Source organism: Grus americana, chromosome 2 (assembly GCF_028858705.1).
Source record: "Grus americana isolate bGruAme1 chromosome 2, bGruAme1.mat, whole genome shotgun sequence".
Classification (NCBI taxonomy): Eukaryota; Metazoa; Chordata; class Aves; order Gruiformes; family Gruidae; genus Grus; species Grus americana.
This window is the reverse complement of record NC_072853.1, coordinates 38,722,426-38,747,643: the sequence shown is the minus strand read 5'-3', so window position 1 is coordinate 38,747,643 and position 25,218 is coordinate 38,722,426. Positions and strand designations below refer to the sequence as shown.

Below are 25,218 nucleotides of genomic sequence, written 5' to 3'. Positions count from 1 at the left end.
AAACCATTACCTTTGGACAGTCTCATGTGATGTTAAACAAGTACTGTTCCTCTGGCCAGGAGGAGCAGCCCTTTGCAAGCGGAAAGCCTGTTTCTCTGGGAATCAGCTTCCAGCTTCTCTCCCTCCCACCCTTCCCAAAAAAAGGAGTCCCCATGCCAGATCTTCTACCTAACCTTCAAAGTTTAATACAAACCAACACACCCTGGATTCTCCCCCAGTGAAGGGATCACAGCCAAACGGTCACACGACAAGCGGGACATCGCGTTGTCCTGTCATTTTCAACCTGTCATCCAGGGGGAGGAGGGACTTTAACTAAAAGATGCGCTTGAAAAGGAACTAAAAAGAAATGCCACGTTCGTACCAGCTGTACAATAGTGTATATACAGGGAGTCTGTAAAGGAGATCACAACTTCTTAGAGTAGCGTTCAGGGATCAAAAACCAGTAATGACATTAATTGCTGGGAAGAGTGTAAACACCGCTGTCAGGGTGATGCTTTAACATACGTGAAGACAGCAAATGCCTTGGGCGTGTATTGCACCTGGCACTGCTGAAATCAATCAGCAAAGCTTTTGAGATATACCACAACATATGAAAAGATAGCTAAATATGTTTTGGGGAAACCAACTAGAAAGGGTATTTGTTACCAAAAGTTCTTCCTTACCTAGAACTTCAACAAACCAGTGAGGACTATTTGAGAAGAAAATTGGCTTTCAACCATGCCTGGCTTACGATCCAATCCTATGTATAACTCAATATGGAAAGTTGCTTATTTGACTTTTCTACTCCAGGCCAGAGGAGTTGAGACAGTTCAAAGGCCTCTCTTAAAATAGAGGGCATTTCAGCTCATTTTTGTAATAAAGCATAAACAAAGAATTAGAGACAGCTCACAAAACTTTGCAGTTCCCAGGATTCCTGATGGATTTGGGCAGACAGACTCAGTTGTACAGTCTGTAAAATGAGGCTAATAGAAAACCACCTTTGTAAAGACCTCGTGTTATGGATGTTCACGTGGGATGTTAGACGTCAACAGCATGCCAGCTGCTCCCTGCCAACTCACCGTGGGCTCCCGTGGTAGCTCGCCCTCCCCTTTTCACCAGCAAACCTCCAGAGGGGCAGTTCCCACGGAGGAGCTGACACGGCAACTCCCCGCACTGGTGGGTGAGCATGGCCACGGCCCTGAAGGACCTCAATGAGAAGAAGTTTGGTTCCAGTTGTGATTTTACTGAGCTCCTTGGAAACACTGGTCAGCACAAGCACTGCTGGCTAACTCACCTGAACTGCAGGCACTGGGCAAGTATTAAACGGTGCTGGAAATTATTTAGCTACCAAGTTCTGTGCAAACTTCATGCCATGAAGAGACCGAGCTGCTGGGAACTTGATCCAGCTAGCAGCCTTTAGATACTAAATAAACAACTTCTGCCACAACAACCGGCACGAAAACATGGTAAGAGTTTGCATCTCCTCTGAGATGTTTTTGTATCTCCAGACAACTTTAACTGCTTTAATTTCTCTTAATTTATTCCACAGGGGAAGGTCTAACTCTTCCAGTCACTAACAAGCCTAGTGCAATATGCACATAAATGAACAATGACATGAAAAAAATTTAAAATAATGTAAATTCTCATGTGGCACATGCATCAGCTTACACAGGTAGATCTTGCTCGCCATGTTTTAACCAATATACATGCAAAGTACTGCAAATTTAAATCAGCTTTTTTTCAACTCTGTTCAAAACCTGCATGTAAAGCAGGCTAAACAAGTAGAACGCTGCCTGCTCCATCTAAAATAAAAGAAATAGGACAATTTCTTTTTGTAACAGCTTTATAGTAAGCTTTAGAGCAGGAATCTTAACAGCCAGTCTCATCCCTGAGGCTAATTAGATGCCATACCTCACTGAAGAGGTCTCCAGTGACCCCATCGCTCCCCCCCTTTCACCAAATGCTTTTCCTGAAGAATTGCAATCAGAATCTGAGCTGGGTTGAGAGGTTATTCTCATGTCTGTCTTTATTTCCAGTCCTTAATTTTAACAAATAGATTTGTTCACATTTTAGGAACTCAGAGTAAGATGAAGAAACAAGACTACTTGGTCCAGCCTTCTGCAAAAGGAATACAGCAAGGAATGCTGCTGCTAATTTTTATTAGGTATGCTTTTAAACTCCGCTGGTTGACAGCTGAAGCGTTGTTCACAGGCAAAAAGGAGCACCCACATTTTATTTTCCATTGCAGGCAGTTACAGGAGTACTTCACACCTGCCAGTTTGCATCTGCCTAGGTATTCAATGTTTTCCTCTGAATTAGCCCCACACAGTAGTCTCCCCATCAGCTCACACGGCCTATGGCAAAACTCAGCAACATCAGCTATTTTTGTACAGAATAAGCCACAGGTGATTGTGGAGCAGGAAACCCAGAGCGTATTGTATTTCACAATACTGCCGAATGCTTACAGTGCTTTGACAGCTACTCACAGAGGCACAGTTCTGAGCCTCAATTTTGCCTCTACCTATCCCATCAGCATTTACTCTTATTATGGAGAAACATGGTAGTGATTATTCTATTATGCTGCACGCAGCTATAACCCTAGGACAATTCAGGAGCTTAAACCATGATGCGCGCGGTGGCTTCCTTGGCAATCAAGTACTTTGCAACCAGTGCAAGGCGCTACCAGTGCTGTCTCTCAGTTCAGCTTCTTGTTGGAAGCCTGTAATTTTGCAGTAATTTTTTTTTTTGATCACCTCCTTAGGTCAGTAAAAGGGCTTTATCATCTTTAATTTGACCTCTGAAAAAGTACAAGCATAAAATTAGTGACCATGTGCTCTGTTTCTTTTTTACTTTTTAAAATCAGCTATCTCCAGGAATGTTGATTCTCTTTAATTTCCCTAATAAAAGATGACCTTCATGGTATCAGTCATAAAAAAAACCCTTAATGTCCTAAAAAACAACCCTAAGGACATCATCTCAAATTCATTCTTAAGTAGCTTCTACTTACCCAGTTTTTAGAAAAACTTTGTTTAAAATGCAAACATGTTCTGAACATACACAAAAGCCCTGTTGTGGCACGCAGCAAAGGTCTCACTATGACTGGACATGCGCATTCCTCTGTTAAATCTAAGATGAAGATGACGTACTTTTAATACCACAAAATGTTTAAAAGAATGTCAAGACATTTAAAAAGGCACCAGCCTTTGTTTACGCATTTAAAAAGGCGCCAGCCATATTTTGTTTAGTTATATTATCCTTTATTATTTTACATTATATTTCAAAAACTTTTACAGATGCCTTAAACTGTTCTACTAGAGCTGCAATACTGTCATAAAAGCACACCTACAGACCGAATACACAAACAAACTGTAATACCTACTGGTATTGAACCATTAATATCCAAAGGGTGTAGTCTTTTAGTAAACAGATGTGCAGTAATGCAAATGCAAACAGATGTTAATGCAGAAAAATAAAACTCTGCATTCATGGCTATAGAACAGAGGACTTCTCAAACACATTTGGTACTGTAACATTCTAGACAGCAATATGAGTAGTATTACATATTTAAAGCAATACATGCCCTGAAAAGCCTGTATTTTCAATCTGTGCGTGTAAACCTGAATCAAAAATAAACTAGATATATTAAAAAACATGAGACATCTAGTCTGCCAACAAGCTTTTGTTTCTTTTTTATCCTAGAATGGCAATTAACTTGGGTGGGTGAACTCTGACCAGCATTATTATTTTACATTATCATTTCCTCAGCATTTCTGTAGTATTATGACAGCCTGTGAGGTGGGTTTTTTTATTATTCCTTGTGCATATGCACAGGGGAATAACTTTAATGCATTAAAATTTTTTTCTGAGTCTCCAAGTGGTAAATATAATTAATATTATAGCAAGTACATTACCACAAAAAAGCATTGTATAATGAGGTTTATAACATTATTTAAAGTTCTCAGCTGTATTTCCCTGGTGCAACAAAGCAGTGGCACTGCAGTTTTCAAGCACTGTGTATTGAATCCTCTCAGGCACACAGTGTTTATTAACAGCTCAGATATATATTATTCTCTGCCTACAGAAGTTTTGCTTTTATCACCACTTCTGGTCACAGAATTTACCAAGACATCTTTAAACCTATACTGTCTGTAAGTAACAAGGTAAAGCCAATTGTTTGCATATGTTTTTAAGCCTATCCAAGCTGACGTGCTTTCATGGGAGTCTCATGAAAGACATTCCGAGGGAACAGTAATTACGTATCAGATTTGTTAGGTAAAAAAATAAAGAGAGTTAAAGTCAAAATTTGTGTGTGGCACTGTGGCAAAAGAGGCATTCAGTTCTGCTTTATTCTTCAAGTTTAAAGTTTCAGTTACCATTAAATATTTGCTAACAGTGAACACCATTTCTTAACCAAATACAGTTTACATCCCTCTCTATTCTCTGCAGACAGAGCTGCAATGGGTCACAGCTACATTGGACCACAGCTTTTTTTTTTGCTACGGTCTGCCCAGCTAGCCTAAACAGCAGTCAGTGGTATTTATTAGTTATATACATCAGTCAGTCACACCCATCATTACAAATATGTTCTAGTTTATTTACTGTACAATGTATGTATACATATTTGTGTTTATTCAATCCTTTATTTCTTAATCTCAAGCACTCCAATGTTTAAGGGCAGGCTGCAAAAAATTCAATATACATAAAAGGGTGATAAATTTCAAGTCTGTAGTGATTCTAGCTTAATAGCAAAGGGGGAACATCGTGCTCATGCTGTGAACATGGTTGGCAAAATAAAGGCAAATAAAGAGGCAGACTATATTTTTCTCTGGAGTCAAAAATCAAGAAAATTAAACAAAATAACGTTAGTCCAAAGGGATGCAGAAATAAAAAGGGCATTTTATTTAATGCACAACTAGAGCTATTAAGAATTTTCTTTCACAGAGGCCCTGAGACTTGAGTTAAATGGATTCTCCCTACCATGTGTTTCATGTGAAGTCAAACTTAAAGCTCTATATGCATAAATGTTTGGTATATAACAGTGGACCCATTTTTAAAAAGTGAAGCAATAAAATCTACATGAAAAACAAATGAAAGAACAATTGGATTGGAGGCCTCTGTCCTTTGACCCCTGCCCTATCAGGCTAAACGTCCAATAAAATGTAAAATGCAGCATACGTTTGCTTCATCTAAAATTTTTGTGATGATTTATTGCAAATTGCACTTGGCAGTTCACCACACCAATGGAAAACTGGCCCCCCTGTCGGTTCATTCACACAGTCTTTTAACACCAAAGACAAGTCACCAGTAGAAAGATCTCGATAGAAAGTTTGCTGCCGTGCTAAGCCAGCTTGCCGCACCTTCTGGGTGCGACCCAACACGAGACACTGCTTTGTCCTGTTCCTTAGTAGGGCTTTCATCTTCTGGTAAATATTCAGGTAAATCTGTATTCTGCTCTACTTCCACTGGAGTATCTTGGAACGGAATCAGCATCTGATAAAACACAACAGATTAAAATTATGTGAAATATTGTAACTTAAAAGAATGAATGAAAGTTACACATATATACATGCTCAGAATGACAAGCATGCATGTTGAAAGACTCCTCCCCATCCTCCTATACAGTGAGAATATAAATGGTACCTACTATATATCTGGAATCTACTATGCTTAGAAGACACACAAGAAAAGCTTTGGCTTAACATGGAAGAATAAATATCAAATAAAGACAGTCCTTTTTCTGTAGTTGACAAATAAAAACACTTCAGCAATTGCAGGAAAGAAAAAGGTTCACTGTGATCCTTTTCATATCATCGAGAGAAACAATTACAGTATTTAAGTTATGTAAAACTGTTCTATGGATACATGTCCTGACATGGGATTGCCCTTTATTATCCTTGTACTGTACGTGTAGCAGTCCCACTTACAAAATTTTGCCTGGCATCAGATGTTATGGGGACAGAGGTGTGATGCTGGTATTAAAGATACAGCCAAGCTAAAACAATCGGTATTTAGAAAGATACATATCCTACCTCCTCACCACTTTCACTTTTCACAACTTGCTGTGCCTTCATAACTTTGGTTGATGCTATTGCTGTTGCCAATGCCTACAAGTACACAGAAAAAACCAAGAGCTTAGTGGGACTGAATGCAATAATCTGAGGATCTGGAGGGTTACTGAGCACTTACCTCTGCTTTTAAGTCTGAGCGAATTCGGACCACGCACCTTTGAACAGCCATTTGAAAGGTAAAACTAATAACACCTTTAATTTTCAACAAGGCTTCTTCACAAAGATTTCTTCGAGACTAAGAAAAAAAAAAAGAAAAACCCCACAACTAAAGTACTTGCATAATACACCACGTGAAAATGCTAACAATTAATTGTTAAGGAATTCCTGTATGTCTGAGGGCAAGTGGTTACTCAATAACATTTTTGTAAAAGAAAAACTAAGACTTACATTTCAGCATACAAATATTAGACTCTCTTGTCACAAAAGAAAAGAAAAAAATTGCTTACACTTTAGAAGTCAAAGAGGATGGAATCAACTGTAAATAATTAGAGAAAAGTGCTGAAAAGCAAAGAATGTTTTTCTCCGTATGATCAGCTAAACAGTCCCCTCTGGTTAAGTTCTGATTGACTGAAGTGCTCATTGATGAGTAGTTAGCGTTTAAGTTGCTATTTATCAGACACCTTGCCTCCATACTGACTGAATGCATCAAAGCAGCTGTTGTATCTTCCAGCTGCTTCATCTGTGGCAGCTCACAGACATCACTGCACAGCATAAGCTTAATTCTTATTTCAAAGGCAAAAATATTTGTTTGATAACCTATGGAATGTTATGTTTAAAGCAAGTGACATCTCCTACTGTGCTGTAACATTACATTGACCTGTACTAGTTACATCTGTTCTACATTATCTTAGAATGTTCTATTTTTTTTTCCTTTTAATATTTGCACAAGATGGTTGTAACAAAAAGGATTAAAATACACTTGGAGAGACTGCTAGCACAGAAGGGGAAAAAAGAAAACACTGTATCAGAAATAAAACTGACAACCTTACAGGTTCAGAATAATGATGTATTTAACTTTTACTGCAAGTTTCTACAAGGTTTTAAAAAATAAGCTATTTCAAAGCATATTTATATTAGTTATCAAATAATTACTGCTCAGTGCTTGGGATAGTTTCATGCACAAGTAAATTCTTTTAATATCTAGAAGAACTAACCAAAGTAGAAGGGGTTTTTTTAGCATTTTAGCATATGTATTGAAACAATTCATTTGTGTAAGTTTATGTATTGAAATAACTAACATTTTTGACAGTTAAAAAACCTAACATTGCCGGATAGGCTACATTTCTCATACACAGGAAATATATTTGATGCAAAGATGATAGGCTGCCTTGTATGAGTGAAAGTCAAAACTACTTTTGGACACAAGAAGCAACACATTCACAGCTTATTAGCCTAAATAAAGAAGTTATGCTTACATGGGTGTACAGCAATTCTGTGACAGAATTTGGCTTTTTACTCTGAGGTCCCAGGTTAAGTCACAGGCACCTCAGTTTAATTCAAAATGAGGCTTTCAGTGATGAGATAACCGGTGAATCATGTCTTAAAGATGTAACTTACCAAGATCCCCACAGACTCCATAAAAAGCTGGAAGCTTGGCAGCCACTGGCCTTGCTGCACGAACATCTTTTTGCAAAGTATGTCTAACTACAGCAATTAGGCACAAACCCCAGCAATGCGCACCTAGACATTTTTCTGTGTGGTACTCCTGAAGCATGGGCACAGAGTAGGACAGGTGGAATTCAGGTTATTTTCTTGCACACCTTGTAGTCTAGCAAGTAGTCCTGATAGACTACTGGACACTGATTGCCATACCGTAATAAATACTACTAAAATTTAATGCTTTTTTTTTTCTTTCTCTTTTTTTAAAAAGCTTATAATCAAATTTGATAATTAGATCTTAAAATAAAAACATCTGACCCCACTCTAAACAACCACTGGCCTTTCCCTTCCTCAAATAATCACTATCTACTATTTGAGGTTTCAAAATCCACAAGCAGGAATGATTGCAAATCCTACAAATAACAGCAGCTTCTTGTTTCAACTCTAAATGACAGAACACAGGTAAACTGAGAAGACTCTATTTACAGCCCTGCATTTACTTATTATGCCCTTTACCACGCATATGTGCCACCTAATATTCTTTGCTAGGTAAGTTGAGAATAAACTGTTGAATGAAACTAAGCTGCTTTTATTGTTCACATCCTTCACCATTCTCCCAGTCCCAGCTTATCCTGACATTTAAAACAGCATTACAGGGATGTTTAACTGCTGGGTGGGCACCTGGAGTATTACTAACATTTCTTTAATCACCTGATGTAATACAAAGCTATGTACACCCGCCATCTCCAGCCAGCGCAGCATCAGGCTTTTCTTTTCTTCAACAGTGTGCTAAGAAAACATGCTGGCATGCTTTGGGCAACTACAGAAGCCTGCAGTTTTGCTCTCTGGAGCTGAATATCTGAATATCCTACACTTTTTCAGAATATCTTTGCCTCAGCATTTAAGAGGGAAACTCCACAAATCTCCCTAACTTCCATTTGTCGAAGAGCACAAAAAATGTTTTTAAGATAGAATCAGACTATAGCCAGAATATCTAAACTCACAAAGTAGAAGTGGATGAAATTTCTTGCTTGGAGATACCTGTGAACAAACCAACCAACTACAACCTTAAAAAAGTTGAACAAAAACTTAAAAGGAAACAACCGATTGGACTGAATTAAAAAAAACTTCAGAGCACAAAAGCCAATGGTGTTGACAAAACACTGACTTTCTAGGCAGAGGAAGCGCTGGAAGGACAAAACTGTAAAAAATATTTACTTTGTATAAAGTGAGCTAGAGCAGCATGTTATTTCTAAAGGAATTAATGAAGGTCTTATGAAAACAGTACGACGGGTATGCTGTTGATAAACCAGGCCTGTGGACACGCTTACTTGGCAAAATGTAAAGCAACAAAGCAAAGGATCAGGTTTGATCATTTAAAATGGGTACAAAACTGAAGATACAGAGTCCGGAGGGCACTTGTGGATAACATGCTTAAACAGTCTACATGCTGTTTGGCAGCCGTAAAAAGGCAAACATGGCCCTGGGGTGTTATCTACAGGGGTATGGTAGATAAATCCGTAGAAGTTATTCTGACATTACATAAAGACTCAGTGAGACCTCATTAACTCAAATGCCATTCTGGTCACTACAGTAGAAAAGATCTCACAGACAATGAAAAGATGTAGCAAAACCAACTCAGAAAAAAAATACAGCATTTCTAAATTAAAAAACAAACAAACAGTATCTGAAATCTCTCATAACTAAAAGGAAGCTGATGCAACCATGATATATCCTTAAGTGAAACTGCTGAAGGTACCTTGTTTATTCCATTCTTTCTTGAAAAAAAAAAAAAAAAAAAAGAAAATTAGGAGAGGTGGAAAGAGAATAGTTTTCAGAGTAATTAAAAAGCCATCAAGGAAACCGCCTTAAAACATCTTCTTCAGATATTCTGAGTAAGCTCAATTTATACAAGATTTTATACATATCTTGTGATTCAAAATACAATTCATTGAAATTGCTGACAACTGATGATGCCACACAAGTAGTGTGAATACATTATTTGTGTGGGCAAAATACCTCTCAGTACACCATGCCTTATCTACATAAATGCTGAAGGTCTCCTTACCGAATCATCAAGGCCATCTATATGCAAAACCACTGTCTTGGCACGCTTATTTGTGCTGCCGAGGAAAAACTGCGCTTTCCGTCGACGATAATTCATCTCATTCACATTGTCCATGTCTGACATGTTGGAAGACTGAAGGATATCATAGACTTCAGAAGCTAAAAGTTTAGTCTCTCCTGGTGTAGTGGTCCTTAAAGAAAAAAGGGATTAAGATTTATAAATACTTGGTTTTACATTGGTACTCCAAATAGCTGCTGATTATGTCCTTGCAACTGGAATATTCCATGTGCTACAGAAATCAAATTCTACAATTGATATATAGGAAAAATTTTAAAAGGGGAAAGGAGGAATTACATAAAACTATTTTCTTTCCCATACTCCAATTTTTATGTTGATCTGTTCATTCTAATATCATTATAAACAAGTCTGTGTTCTCAAACAACGTGAATACAGTTTACATTGGTAAGACACCTACAAACCAAACATGGTAGTAGATGCTCAGTATACCACTTACTTTGTTTGCAATGAGGTTTGGTTTTTTTTAAAACAAAATTATCTCCAACTACCTTGTGATATGTTTCATTTTCCACTTTCTCTGTTACATAATAAAAATAATTTCTCTGTAGAACTGTAATCTTTCCCATGTTTTCTTCTCCGAAGTTACTGAGCATCAACAGCAAAGCAGAAACCCAGATTTTCTTAAAGAATCTAAAGGTTATTTCCGATTAGACTAAAATTTGTGGCATGAACTATATGATAGCAATTGTTTAGATAGGAAAAAATGTAGATAATAGGCGAAACATATTAATTTCTTATGATTAAAACTAATTTTAATAAGGTACTAATATAAATCTGTTGTCCAAGTTCAGCCCTGTTTTAATGATGCCAGTGATTTAAAGCTAAGGGCAGAAACAAAATTATTACCACATCAACTTGCAGTTAATCTTAAAATGATGAATGACAGCTTTGCTGCTTTGTTTAGCAAACGCGAAGTAACAAGTACCTTTAGACTATTTTGTTTTCCACTTGACTTCCTTAACTACCATACATTAAACACGTTTTCCATCCCACCATATGGGCAAGGAAGAACAATGAAAAAAAAGCAAGCATGTTAGGAGTTCTCAACTTGTGGGGCTCCCAGCTAGCCTTCCCCCCCCCCCCCTTGTCTGCACATTGTTTTGAACAGCACCAGTTTGGAGAGGAAACCGTGACTTCTTGTGATCATTCAATACATTAATAGCGTTCAGAGAAAAAAAAAGGAAAATTAAAAGGGAAAAAAAGGGTAATAAGCAAACATGCAGGATCTAAAATAGCAAAGCATTTCAGCATATGTTCAATTTTAAATACATGCTTATGTTCTGCTTTCCTACAGCAAAAAAACCCACTTATGCTAACTCACAGAAACAAGTGCTGGAAACTCACGAAGATTTCAACTTCGACCTTCCATAATTTATTAAAGTAACAGAATAGATGGTAAAGCCTTGCAAGCTGATGTCTTGAGGTACTAATAAATTAGCTTGTGCAAAAGTGACATCAAGATACTAAGAAATTTACCCACTCGTTAGTTTTGGCAAATTCTTTCAACAATGACAAAAATCCGCCCAGATCAAGTGATTTACAATAGAGGACTTTTTTTTTTTTTTTGGTAAGTTTAAATACAGTTAACTAAGCACATTATTGAAAATGTTACTATCCCACCTACAGCACCCACTATGCTATTGGTAAGAGTTTTTGCTTTCATATAATTATACTATTGCATCCCAGAGTTAAAAAAAAAAAAAGAAATCAGAAAGACAAGTGAGAAATAAAATATACTTAGTATTAGCCATAATATATATGCATATATATATACACATATACAAAGATAATTTAAAGTTATCAATATGTCAAATATAAAACATGCAAATACCTAAAAGCCAAAAATCAACAGTAATTTTCATACATGTTTTGTGGTCCCAATATTACAGTTGGCATAGTTCTTGGAGAACCTAAGATTAGCTGTACTATTGAAACAACCTGCTGATTTGAAAACAGAAATTTAAATCTGTTTTTATTTGATACAAGTATTCTAAGGTATTCCTAAACCAAGTCTATACACACAAGTGTTATGCATATACACACACCCTTAAACTACTCAGATTATTTCCTGTATTTTTCCAAATAGAGCATTGCTACTATCTACCAGTAAGTTAGAGATGACAACTTGTAACCCATTTTACATTTAAAAAAAAAAATCCCAAACACAGGATTTTAATCTTATTTAAAAAAAAAAGAATCTGTTGCAAAATAAGCAACTGACTGTATAATAAAAAGCATGAAACTCAGCCACTACACGACAAGAGGAGGAACAAGGATGAGAATAAGACTAAGAACATAAGACTGCAAACCAATCCCCAATAAAGGTATAAGCCAGTTTTATTCTACAGTAATGCAATACTATACTATCAGCAACTCAAAACAAAAAAGATACAAAAAAATTCCACACAAAGCCTTCTACAATTTTTAGCACACTGGTAAAATAAGCAAATAGAAGTTTTGCATCAATCTCTTATTCTTTCATTAAAGTAGTTTATACAACAGGTATAAAAATAATAGAAACATTAATATCTTTAAGGAAAAAAAGTATCTGGAAGTATGTATAATAAACCTTCTCTATTGTAAAACCAAGGTGATGCTCAGTGCTGACTCTGTTGCTTTATACACTACATTGGTAAGAAAAAGATAAATACAATTAAACTACATGTAGAATTAAACCATAGTAGAACAGCGGAAGTTTTTTGTTTTTAAATAAGGGCTGTGGTTTTGTTGCCTGAAATGAGAAAAAATTGCAACCTTAAGAGAAAAGGGTTGTGAGGGCACTGACACAGGCCCTTCCAGCACCTGCACATCAGCAGTTTGCAATACCACTGCTCACAGCTGTACAACCCAGCCTCCTGCTGCTATCAGAGCGGCAGAAGGGAACTCGCGCCCATCTTTCCACCACCCCCATTCACACTCTGGTACAGTACTTTATTCACCACTGAACACGCAGGTACATACTATAAAGCCACTAGGCAGTTAGAGATTGTTTGAGAACAATCAATCACTGGGAACAACCTCCCCAGAGACGTGGCAGAGTCCCCATCGGTGGAGGTTTTCAACATGCAATTAGACAGGGTGCTGGATATCTCATCTAGGTTGACTTTCCCAGGAAAGGTTGGACCAGATGATCTTTCTAGGTCCCTTCCAACCTGGGTTATTCTACGATTCTATGACTAGTGTTCTGCTATCCTGCTAGGGAAATGATAGTCTCTAGTTAGAGCACAGTAAGAGCTGGTAAGAGTTGATTACCACCTCTTTCAGAGGCAGATAACATCTTACATTACTTCAGTAAGATTCAGAAGATGCCTGTCAGAAACCCAAATCTTTGATTTTCACTGTCTTTTTGAATTCCTGTCATCCTAGATTGCTGCCTGTCCTTCCATTATGTTCACCCAAGGCTGGCTGTATAAGTAATACGAACGCAGAATCCAAGTGACATGTGCTGTATCTGTCAGAAGAGGATACAAGAAATAGTTCTCGCTTCCTTCACAATTAAAAATATCTTTGTAAATATGGCCCAAATGCTGCAGAGGTTTTACTAGCATAACAAGACGTTTCTTACAGTTTTAGCTAAACTTAAAAGACACAAAAAATAGTGGCTACAGTTCAAGGTGTACGTGATGTGAGTTGAGTATGCATGCTTGAAAATAATGTGCAAGCAGCATATAGCATTATGGCTGTCCAACCAGCACGTAACTTAAGTAATCACACAGCATCATAAGTGGTAATACAAGGACCCCAACAACCTTCCTCACATAGCTGCATCTGATGCAAAGGTAACAAAGTCACGTTTCTTCCTTTAGAAAAAGTACAAAGGCTGAGAAAGACTAATATAGAGTGCATTTTCCCCTTTTGGAGAAACACATATAAATATGTTTTCATATATATAATGTGGGGTTTTAATATATACATGTGTATAAAAGACCACCCTATCCTTTTCAAAGGATATATAATATTTTATGTATATATTTTAAAATAAACATATATGTACATATACATATGGTACATTACATACACACTCCTACATAAAAGGAAACAGATGCAACCATAAGCTCACTCAAAGTACAGCAGACCCTCCACACAAGCACAGAAACCATTACATGCACTTCCTTGGTGGCATACATTGCGCTCTAAAGACACATTAGCCAAACAGATAACAAACATACTATAATGGCATTTCATTAGAGTGTTTTCTACTGAGTTTATAACCTAGAGACAGGAGGTTTTCAAATTGAAGAGACTAACTTTCTTTGCCAGAGATTCAATTACATCCCAGATTCTATCAAAAGGAGATTTGTGTCATTTAATTCCAAAAGTCTCACTTCTACAGTGCTGCTGCTTTTGGTTGAACTTTCTCAGTTTGTCCACTACCCACAATAAGATGACAAAGTTAATTACCCATTCATGAAATTTCAAGGCTCTTGATAATCTTTGAACAATCTCCTCGACCCCTGGGAAGGTGATGGAACAAGTCTGGAAACCATTTCCTCCAGGCACGTGAAGGACAAGAAGGTGACCAGGAAGAGTGAGCACGGATTCACAAAAATGAAGTCATGCCTGACCACCCCAATAGCCTTCTACAATGAAATGACCAGCTTCGTAGACAAAGGGAGAGCATTGGACATTGTCTTTTGACATTGTCTCCCATACAATCCTCATAGAGAAGCTGGTGGGAGTATGGACTGGGTGAGCAGATAGCAAGGTGGACTGAAAACTGGCTGGATGGCCAGGCCCAGGTGGTGGTGATCAGGGTCATGAAATCTAGTTGGAGGCCCGTATCTAGCAGTGTACCCCACGGGTCAATATTGGGTCCAATCCTGTTCAGTATCTTCATTAATGATCTGGATGATGGGGCAGAGTGGACCCTCAGCAAGTCTGCAGACGACACAAAATACAAAGGAGCAGCTGATATGCCAGAGCGTTGTTCTGCCACCCAGAAGGACGTCGACAGGCTGAAGAAATGGGCTGACAGGACCCTCGTGAAATTGAACAAGGGGAAGTGCAAATCCCTGCCCCTGGGGAGGAACACCCCCAGCACCAGCACAGGCTGGGGCTGACCAGCTGGAAAGCAGCTTGGCAGAGAAGGACCTGGGGGTCCTGGTGGACACCAGGTTGGACATGGACCAGCAATGTGCCCGTGCTGCAAGGAAGGCTAATGGTGTCCTGGGCTGCATTAGGAGAAGTGCTGCCAGCAGGTGGAGGGAGGTGATCCTGCTCCTCTGCTCAGCACTGGTGAGGCCACATCCAGAGTGCTGGGTCCAGGTCTGGGCTCCCCAGTACACAAGAGGGATGGACATGCTGGAGAGAGTCCAGCAAAGGGTCAGGAAGATGATTAAGGGGCTGATGAGGAAAGGCTGAGAGAGCTGGGACTGTTCAGCCTGGAGATGAGAAGGCTCAGGGGGATCTTATAAATACCTTAAAGGGAGGGTGCAAACAGGACAGAGCCAGGCTCTTTCCAGTGGTGCCCAGTGCCAGGACCAGAGGCAATGGCCACAAACTGGAACACAGGAGGTTGCCTCCGAGGATCAAGAAACACTTTTTCCCTGTGAGGGTGACCGAGCACTGGCACAGGTTGCTCAGAGAGATTGCAGCATTGCCATTCTTAGAGATATTCAAAAGCCATCTGGACATGGTTCTGGGCAATGTGGTTTAGGCCACCCTGCCTAAGTAGAGTGGTTGGAGCAGATGACCTTCAGAGGTTCCCTCCAACCTCAGCCATTCTGTGAGTCTGTCAACATGTATTAGAAATTGAGAAGTCACTAGGTAAATTTAAATAGCAATGTACATGAAGCATATCCATTTTAATCTACCTGTGGATATCTATTTTTTCAGGTTAAGAGTATTTTAGAAGTTAGGCTATTCTGTAAGTAAAGCAAAAATATATTTCATTTTCCTGCCAACTATTTTCCTTATGTATTGTTTTCCAAAGAGTTTTGCATGACAGCTTATATAACTCTAATGCACCTGATAATTAGAAAGACTGAAATATAAGCAACTGTGTAATTTTGTTTGGATTTCAGAAATTTCCTGCTTCTATATTTAGATTTACGGTTCACTGCTCAGTCCTAAATTGTTTTGTCTTAAGGCATCATCAACTAAAGGCAAGGCTAGATGGAAAACAGGAGCCTTCGTTCTCAAAACATTAGACAATTTGCCAATGCTATTTCAAATGTTTTCATCTTAGCTTACAGCATGATCTTACTAGCCACAGTCATCAAGGAAAAGTTATTGAGCTTATTACACCTTATAATAACAATTTAGAAACTTTTACTACAAAACTTAAAAATCCAATAGTTTACTGGTTCAAACATGACATTGATTTTAGGAAAACACTGCTCCAAGTCTTCTCCCTCAATGTACAGCACTTTTTTGTAATTTTACTTAGCACAAGAATTGTAAGATCAGGCAGGAATACCAAAGTAGTATTTTAATCTCAAGTAATTTCACAACATAGATCAAAATGTCAATGTATATAAGCTCACTCAAGCGTTTACATTTTTACTCTCTCTTAACCAAATGTGATGTAGCTCAAGAGTTGAATTATAGAATCATCACAGAACCATAGAATGGTTTGGGTTGGAAGGGACCTCAAAGATCATCTAGTTCCAACCCCCCTGCCATGGGCAGGGACACCCTCCACTAGACCACGTTGCCCAAAGCCTCATCCAACCTGGTCTTAAACACTTCCAGGGATGGGGCATCCACAACCTCTCTGGGCAACCTGTTCCAGTGCCTCACCACCCTCACAGTAAAGAAATTCTTCCTAATGTCTAATCTAAACCTACCCTCTTTCGGTTTAAAGCCATTACCCCTTGTCCTGTCACTACACTCCCTGATAAACAGTCCCTCTCAATTTGTAATCTAGAGACCAATTTTGGCCTTGTACCAATGGACCTTTTTCCCCAGGATTGCTCAGGAATAAGAGATCCAAAGACATTCTCAACTTCTAGCTTTAGAAGGGGGCATCACTTACACTTCAGGATACATGAAGGGGAGCTACAGCTCATTCCCTGCAGAAGGCTGAGAAACCTCTGTGAGAGAAGGGCAACTAGAGCTAGATTCTTTCTATCGTAGAACAGCCCACTCCCTGAAACTCTGTTAAGATCCAAGCAAGGAAAACAATACACAAGAACAGTATGTTTGCAGTAACACACCTATACACATGTAATAGACACTTTCACATACAGAGTGTCTGTGCTATAAATATTTTCAGTATGCATGGCCCCATAAGAGAGGGGACATGGCATACAGCCTTACAACTCATGGGGAAAGGCTGTGCTACAGCCAACCAGAAAAGGTGGACAGGCATTGTATGGCTTATCACTATGCTCATGAGTACTTGGGAAACCAACACACAGAAAAATTAAGAGCAAAGAACACTAGCAGTAGTGAAGGAAAGGTTAACCCAACCCACAAAACTAAGGAAATAGATCTTAACTTTTTTAAATCAGTTCAGGTAAAATATGATGTATTGACATCTCAAGGAGTTTACACACAAATGGAAAAATAGTACCTTAAAGCACAGGTTCTTTTTTAAAAAAATAATCCATCACACAATTCAAGTCTAACAAATATTAAGAGTTTGATGAATAAAAGTGTTTTCATTACCCAAGTTAAGGCTCAGATATTTGGCAAGACCTCAGCTGAATCCAATACTAAATAACCTACAGCTACTCCTAAATTAAAAGTAAAAACAATTCTCAGATTTTACTTATAGTCTTATCACAGAAAAATCTTAAGTCAGTGAATGTAACAAAGGACTGAATGCATAATTTTTTCTTCAAAATACTAGTTTGAGAGACTCAATTTCTAGAATGACCCAAGCACCTTTCCAAAACGTTTGAGAAAACATATGATCACATAGAAGTAGATATTTTCACTCGATACCAATCCTTTTCATACATGCAAGTACTGCCCCTATAAGGCAGAACTAATATTTTTCCCTAGGATCCTACGTAGTGATATTTTCAACCATCGTTTTATTTCCATAATGAACCTCATTCACTGCAATAAATGTAATATCCTATATGACACAAAAAGCGCAAGTAAGAATTTAATGGATTAGCATGGATTATATCTAAAGACATTGCTGGGTAAATGCAGCTGTTTTAGAAACCTTAAAGTATATACTTGGGAGAGATACATCATTTGATTTAATCATGGTTAAAAATGGGTAACAAATTAATATTCATATCAACTATACCTTAAGACCATTGATATATTTGTTTCCAGGTGACCAATTTATTTCAGAGCCCATTCTTCCTATATTTAAAGACAGAAATTGTCTCTAGCAATAAGTAAAGGGAGTAGTAAGCTGCACAGAATTGCCACATTCTGTAAGGGGAGTGGGAAATCACTAATCCTTGATTCTAGAAGTGAGACAAAGTGATTGACATGGTTTTTATGAAAACTTTGAGCATGAATGACAAGCCTAAAAGAAAGAGCATGGTATTAGAGAAAAAGCAATCTGTTTCAAGACAGTTATCTGATCTGGCTGTTTTTATGGCTGTTCTGCTCCAGTGCCAGGGCAAGATTCTTTCTTATCTCCAAGAATGCTGCTCTTTCTTGTGAGCTTTTAGCACATCCCATGATATGGTGAGCTCACAAGCATATGGCTGCTCTCCTGACTCATTCCAGGCAACGGGCAAGTCATTTAAAAACAACTTGAAAAAAAGCATTACTTCAGCATATACTTTCTTACAGTCCCAGCAGGGTGATATTACCATGCTACCTATTATAGTACACCTCAGTTCCCTCTAGCCGCAAAACACCTAGTAAAGGCCAAATAACAGTATACAGCAGCTGACCAAAAAAAGATTACCACGTGCTTTCTTAAAAGGAAGAAATCAAAATCCTCAAGTATATAGACAGCAGGATCCCTACGTTGGCCAAAACCAACATATCAAACATAGTAGTGGGTTATTGACGTGGTTTAGCCCCAGCTGCCACAGCAAAGGAGAGGGAAACAATCAACAACAGTACTGATAACAGATATTCACAATAGGTGATAACAGAAAACAATTTACCAATCAGACACTCAGCCCGGACGCTCAGCCTGTCCGGGAGCCACGCTGGCCCAACTAGCCCCCTTTTATGGTGAGCAGGACATCACATGGTATGGAATAGCCCCCTGCCAGCTCGGCTCACCTGTCCTGGCTCCTTGTGAAATTAACTCTGTCCTTGCCAGAACCAGGACATTTATCAATAGGAAAAATAACTCACAGGCACAGAACAGGAAAAACCACATAGGCCTAAAGTGATACACTGAGCTGCAGCACTATGAAGCTCCAAATCAAAGAAACAAGCAGCTGGACTACTCGATGAATCTATGTAAAGCCTGCATGCAGTTGTGTTACATGACTGCACTCCAACGGCATCAACCACGTGCTAGCTGCGTGTCACTTATTTACTCCAAGGCTGTCGCACCATGGAAACAAGGCAAGGTCAGGCAGACTTTCCTAGAATGCCTTCTAGACCTGCAAGATGCCTCCCACTTGGCAAGTCTTCCAGACTCTACTCACACTACTAGCTGTGACAATTTGACCAGGAGACACTAAACTAAGAAAAGTTTGGAATGGAATGAGGAAACCTGATGTCTTGAAGTTGATTTTGTACTAAACAAGAGATACCTCACTGAAATTAGGAGCGAGGATTGGATTTCCCAGTGCCGCTTCCAGCTCAATTTAAGTCATATATGCCCACTGACCCCGGAATTTTTTAAAGAAACTCAATGTAAACATTGGGATGTTCTGAAAACCGTTGAAAGCAAAAAAAAAAAAAAAAAAAAAGCCTAATTATAAGTTTTAAATCCAAGTAAAATCACAGTACAATCCCATTAACTGCCGTAAAATCAGCAACTGTGATATAATCTTAAACATTTAGCAAACTGAGTGATTACCCATGCTTAGAACACTTCCCTCTTTCATTCTATTGTCCTCTGATCACAAGAAGAAAATGAACTTTCAAGAATGGGATAACAGATTTGAACATATGCCATATGTTTAACCCAGCTATTCATCCAATTTTGTTTAACTCTTGCTATTTATATGCTAAATGGAAGATCAAAAGTTGATCTTCCACAGCTTGGTATCCACCATATGGACATATTCTGCAACTCAAAAGAAAGAAAAAAAAATAAAAAAAATCAAGGCCTGTTACTCAACTAAACTCAAAAGGCTTCAGAGTAGCATTTGCTAGACAAGAGTCTGCATAGCAGACACAAACTCCATGTTGAATTTCACAGCAACTAGTTCCAACATCTTGCCTGTTAATGAACAGTAATCATTTAATGGATTTATATGGCAGAAATCATATTTATTATATGCCTTCAACAAATTGCATTGGGGTTAAAAATATCTTAAGGGTAACAACTCTCTCCAGTCCTTTCCAGGGGAAGATATCAAATACTGGCATTAAAAAGCCAATCCTTCCTGGTAGTAATGCTGTAGCAACCAGGTACAAGTACTGGTAGTGCTGGAATTAGGCTCTGCATTTTAGGAACATCTTGAAGGAAGTCAAATACCACTCCTTGTATTATCGGTAAGCTAATAGCATTAAGTATATCATATAATAATACATGATGACAGTATATAATTATGTGGAAAATTCTTTTATATAAGTCTTCAAAAAACCCCACAGTTTATTTTAATTTTGAGAAGTAAGCTTCATCTGAATATTTCCCTGGAATCTACTGGAGAAAGTAAAAAAAAAAAAAAAAAGTTTGCAAACGTACAGATAAAGGCTTCCCTAAATAAAACCTGTGTGAAAAATAAGAATTAAACTACAGCACCAACCTGTACCTGAGGAAAAAAAAAAGGCAAAAAAAAAAAAGCAGGTTTAGTCTATGGAAGTTTATCTGTGTGTAAGCTTTGTATTTGACTCATTTGCCAATAGTTAGTATTCATCTATTGAGCAGAGACTTGAAGTAGGTAACTTTAAAAGCAATAACTATTTAAATGTCTTGTTTTCATACTCTTGAACTACTTATTTGTTGGCAATGGATTTTTTTTTTAAGCAAGCCAGTATTAGCACCTTCACCGCTAGCCAAAGGGATGGCAGTCACGCAAAATAGTTTGAAGCATGCACTGAAGTTTAAAAAAAAAAAAATTTCTGTGAACTTGATGATGTACTGTGTAATTACAGAATGCACTAACAAATTTAATTTGTTCCAAGTTATTACATAGGACTTCCTACCTGCAAAATTCAATGGAAATCTTGTAGAAAAAGATACTGTAACATGTACTGCAAAATGACTAAGTATAAAAACACATTTCTGAAAAGAAATACATCAAATTCAGAATAACATATTCACTTTCCATTAGTTGTTCCAGAGTCAAATTCACTTTCTTCTGAAATAACAGCTCCATTCAGAAGCTGCTAACAAAGACTATTTCATCATTAGTATTTTTTGAGGAATTTCCCTTTGTGACACATATTGCGTGCAATAACCACATGAAACTATGTAAGTTCTAATCACACACCAGCACCTATGTTTCTTGCTTGAACAGCATTCATTAAAAAAAGGAAAAAAAGAGGTAATCCAGATGCTTATGGTTTAATAGAAAAAATACGCAAAATTTTTTGCGACACTTAGCATGAAGGTCAAAAACCAGGGACAAGCATCATCTGTGGACCTGCTCCCTGTAACCCAAAAGCAGACATATGATATTGGCAAGGAAAGATGAGAAACTTCACAGTACTAATTATCTATCAACTCCCTTTTCATAGATAAATGGCTCCAGTCTACAATACTGTCAATCTGCACCTGCACTAAATATTAAATATTTCACAACACAACTTGCTACTTTTATTTCAAAGCATCTTGTGCCTCCTTTGCTCTTTATTTTGGTAAGCTGTCAGAAAAGGTCAGCATAGCGCAGAACCTACCTCAGCACTTTTTCTTATAAACTCAATAGTAACCAGTGAAGGTCACTGTATTCCTAAAATGTTTTCAACACCAGATGATGACAAGGTTTACTGAGTGTTAAAGGCACCCTGTGTTTCCATTACTATTCCTGACTTCTGCCAAACCACTTAAAATCTCTCCCTTGCACCTCAGTACCAAACCCCACCACAAAGAGAAGACACTTGCCTTTTGGCACACCATGTCAGACAGGTCTTGAGACACTGAGTTCAGCATGCTATTATTTTTTTTTTCTTACCACACAGTCAGCAATTAGTTAAATGCCAGTTCAGATTCTATTCCTTTTAACATACCAGAACATTGTGCCACACTCAGTAAAGAATTTAATTTTTTTTATATTCAAAATCATGTTTCTCAGAGTCCCATACTTGTTTTAATATGAAGTCTGCAGGAAAAAAAGAAACAAACCAGGAAGTAAAACCATCTTAAGCTTATACTGCTTTCTAAAACACTTAACTCTCTGCTCCAGCCAGTCTCTAAATAAAGAAGAAACTGGCCAAGACATTACACACAAAAAGCTTTCAAATACACATATTTTTATTAAAGTTATTTTGTATTTCACACGCTTTTTTTTTTTCAGTGTTTCAAAATTATCTTTTTTTATTCTGCAGTACTCATCACAACATTTCTTGCCTATAATGAAAAGCTACTAGTTCATTTTCTAACCTCCCAACCGATTTCTTCACATTTAAATACAAAGAACTCAAAGCAATTACGATTGTGGCCCTCTCTCTGTCAAAAAAAGCAACACCAGAGTAGTGCCTATTCACTCAGTAATAGGTACTGAAAACTCTTTTCCAAGTTTAGGAACCTGTAATTTGGTAATGTGGCTTTTCAGATATTGTACATAAATCACACTGAAGAACTTAGGTACTTTGATGGTTAGGTAACAGGGCACGAAACTTGCACTACTTGTTATCATGTTCCTAAGCCAGTCATTGTAAACCAGCTGAAGGCCATTATTTTGAAGGACTTACTGGTAGTCTCTAAATCTTATGTAAATCACTAATTAAAAACACTGCTTTAATGATTACTTCCTTTGTTACCTCACTATTTGTGAATGAGTTAATTTGGAATTCACTAAATACCAAGAAAATGAAATATTTATATCGAAGAAAAAGAATTAGAGAAACTTTTAAAAAGGAAGAACTGTAGCGTGAGACGTACCAAGAAAGCTGTGCATTAACTGCAAGTGCTGCCCAGAAACCAGTAACAAAAGTAGCACTCCGCTCTTTCACTGAGTGTGCAAGTGTATTGAACTACTATACTAAAAGCTACTCTATTGAACTAGTATTGAACTGGTATATTAAAAAGTCTATGCATGTATAGTAGTCAAATCAAACTGAGGCAGACATCAGATGATGAAAAGCCACCCAACCAAGAGTCTTGATACAGATGCCAGATACCAAGTGGAATGTTATAAGGTAAAAGTAGTAGCTTGGAGAGCAGAAAAATGAAATCAAACTGTATTCTTGACTGTAGTCAAAAGCATTACAATAGGAATTACACACAAAATAGAATGAAAAAAATACAAACACACAAAAGCCAAACATAGAGGTTGGCAACCACCTAAACTGTTGAGTACATAAACCGTACTAATTGTGTAGAGCTCGCTAAGCAAGTAAGTTGCATGCAGGAAGAAATGATGGCTTTGTGATATCTCTTTGGCTACAGAGATGTCCCAAGATTAAAAAAAACCAAACACAACAGAACATCAGAAGTAAAATGATCAAGTACATCTTGTAGAGCACAGGGCAGACCCTTCCATTTGGTCACGCTTTCCTCTTTTTCTCAGTGACCAGTTCTACACACACAAACACAAGCTCATCCTAAATTGCAGCTCTCATAATAAACCTTTAGAACAGTTATTTGTATAATCACTAATTTCTATTCACCCCTGCAAAAATATAAATCCCCAGTAACATTTCACCATTTAAATTACTAGTTGCACTTGAATGGTTGGCAGTCAAGTCTTGGACTATTCTTACAAACAATGTCCATCTTTCCAAGCCTTTAAACCTTATTTTCTTATCTCAAAAAATCATCAGATTCTCCTAGAAAACACACTGCATCATGACTAAAGTCCAGGTTAACACCAATACTGTAAAACTAGGATTTTATACCATTTCATTACTTAATGTTTTTTGTGCCCACAACATTGAACCCATCCATCCTGTTCCCTGCCCCTCCACTCCTTCCTATATATAATCTCCTCCAAATACCAGGAAGCTGTTTGACAGACAAAAGGAGCATTCAGCCACTTAAAGTGGTATATTTAAAGAGGACATACTGATGTTTCCTACATTTCCTAATATTTCATTGGGGCTTTTTTTGGCAAGGATGCTTTTTTCAAAAATATCTTCAAAACCCAATCTATTTCTGAAACTTGTAAGATTAACAAAATATACAATAAAAACATTCCTTAAAGAAACTAGGGGTAGGGAAGGAGGATATTAAGCCACTTTGCTTAACAATGCTGAATAACACAGCTTGCAGACGTCTTCCTGCTGCGACCATCTATTATTAAAAGCACATTGCTACAGCACTGAATAGACTGGAGCCCCAGAGCCCAAAGAGATGCACTAGCGACCAACAGTGTAATTTTCTAGAAGCACTTATCTTCTAACAGACAAAATGTAACAAAGTGGTAAAACAAGGAGGCTCGGGAAAATAACAGGAAAGGAAAGGACAGGAAAGTTAACATGCAATAACAGACAGAGAGATGTGTGTATTACTCTTGTTCCAGGTGATACACTGCAATTTGTAAATAATTTCTAAAAACAAAGTTTTTGGAACCTCCTGCTCACAGGAATATTTAAGCCACAGGATAACCGTGTTTTTCTCCAAACATTTCTCAGTACAGAATCACAAGTATGGCAGAGTCCAAAAATAATCATGCAACTGAATCATGCTTCCCATTACCCAATTCTGATATTTAAAAAAAAAACCAAAACAAAACCAAAAAGCCCACATACCAAGGATTACAAAAATAACATTACTAAGTGATTCAGGTATAGAAGAATAAAATCTCTACAGCGTGTAAAGAGCTATTTCCTTCTCCTTTGCTGATCAGAATTTAAGTACTCCAATCAATAGTGTAAATGTTGTAAGTTTACAGATTTTTTTAGCTGTAATTTCGCAAAAAGTATTATCTTTAAGCCAGTTATGATATGGCAACAACCCCTTCTCTATTAGATATCTCTTTAAATACGTAGTTTACTTTCTTGCTAATTAATACATGGCCTTTGCCCTGTCTTCCTCCAACCATTCCTCCTTTCTCGCAAAAGAGAAAAAGCACTATGTCACACAACAAAAATTATAAAACTATTGTGATACTACATCCCTACTATTTTAATTTCAGCAAATTCTACCTGAAATACTTGGCTTTTTCCTTTGTCAGACATCATAAATTTAAACTTTGCTGGTTTCAACGAATAATTAAATTTTCAAAAAGTGTAGGTAATTAAGACTACCAAAAATTAAAATTGAGTAAGAAGTCA

The 25,218-nt window shown here is 37.6% G+C and overlaps 1 protein-coding gene across 4 annotated transcripts in view; it reads right to left on the bottom strand.

Moving 5' to 3' along the window:
* Positions 1–3,214: 3,214 nt before the first annotated feature.
* The window catches only part of ARMC1 (armadillo repeat containing 1), a 34,332-nt gene continuing 12,328 nt past the window's right edge, over positions 3,215–25,218 (bottom strand). For all 4 annotated transcript variants that reach the window (XM_054817994.1, XM_054817993.1, XM_054817992.1 and 1 more), the window contains 4 exons: positions 9,715–9,904; positions 6,166–6,282; positions 6,009–6,083; positions 3,215–5,469 (listed from right to left, as the gene is read on the bottom strand). In XM_054817994.1, the coding sequence (XP_054673969.1) occupies positions 5,278–5,469; positions 6,009–6,083; positions 6,166–6,282; positions 9,715–9,904 (574 nt within the window). In that variant the 3' untranslated portion in view covers positions 3,215–5,277. The remainder of the gene's footprint in view (positions 5,470–6,008; positions 6,084–6,165; positions 6,283–9,714; positions 9,905–25,218) is intronic.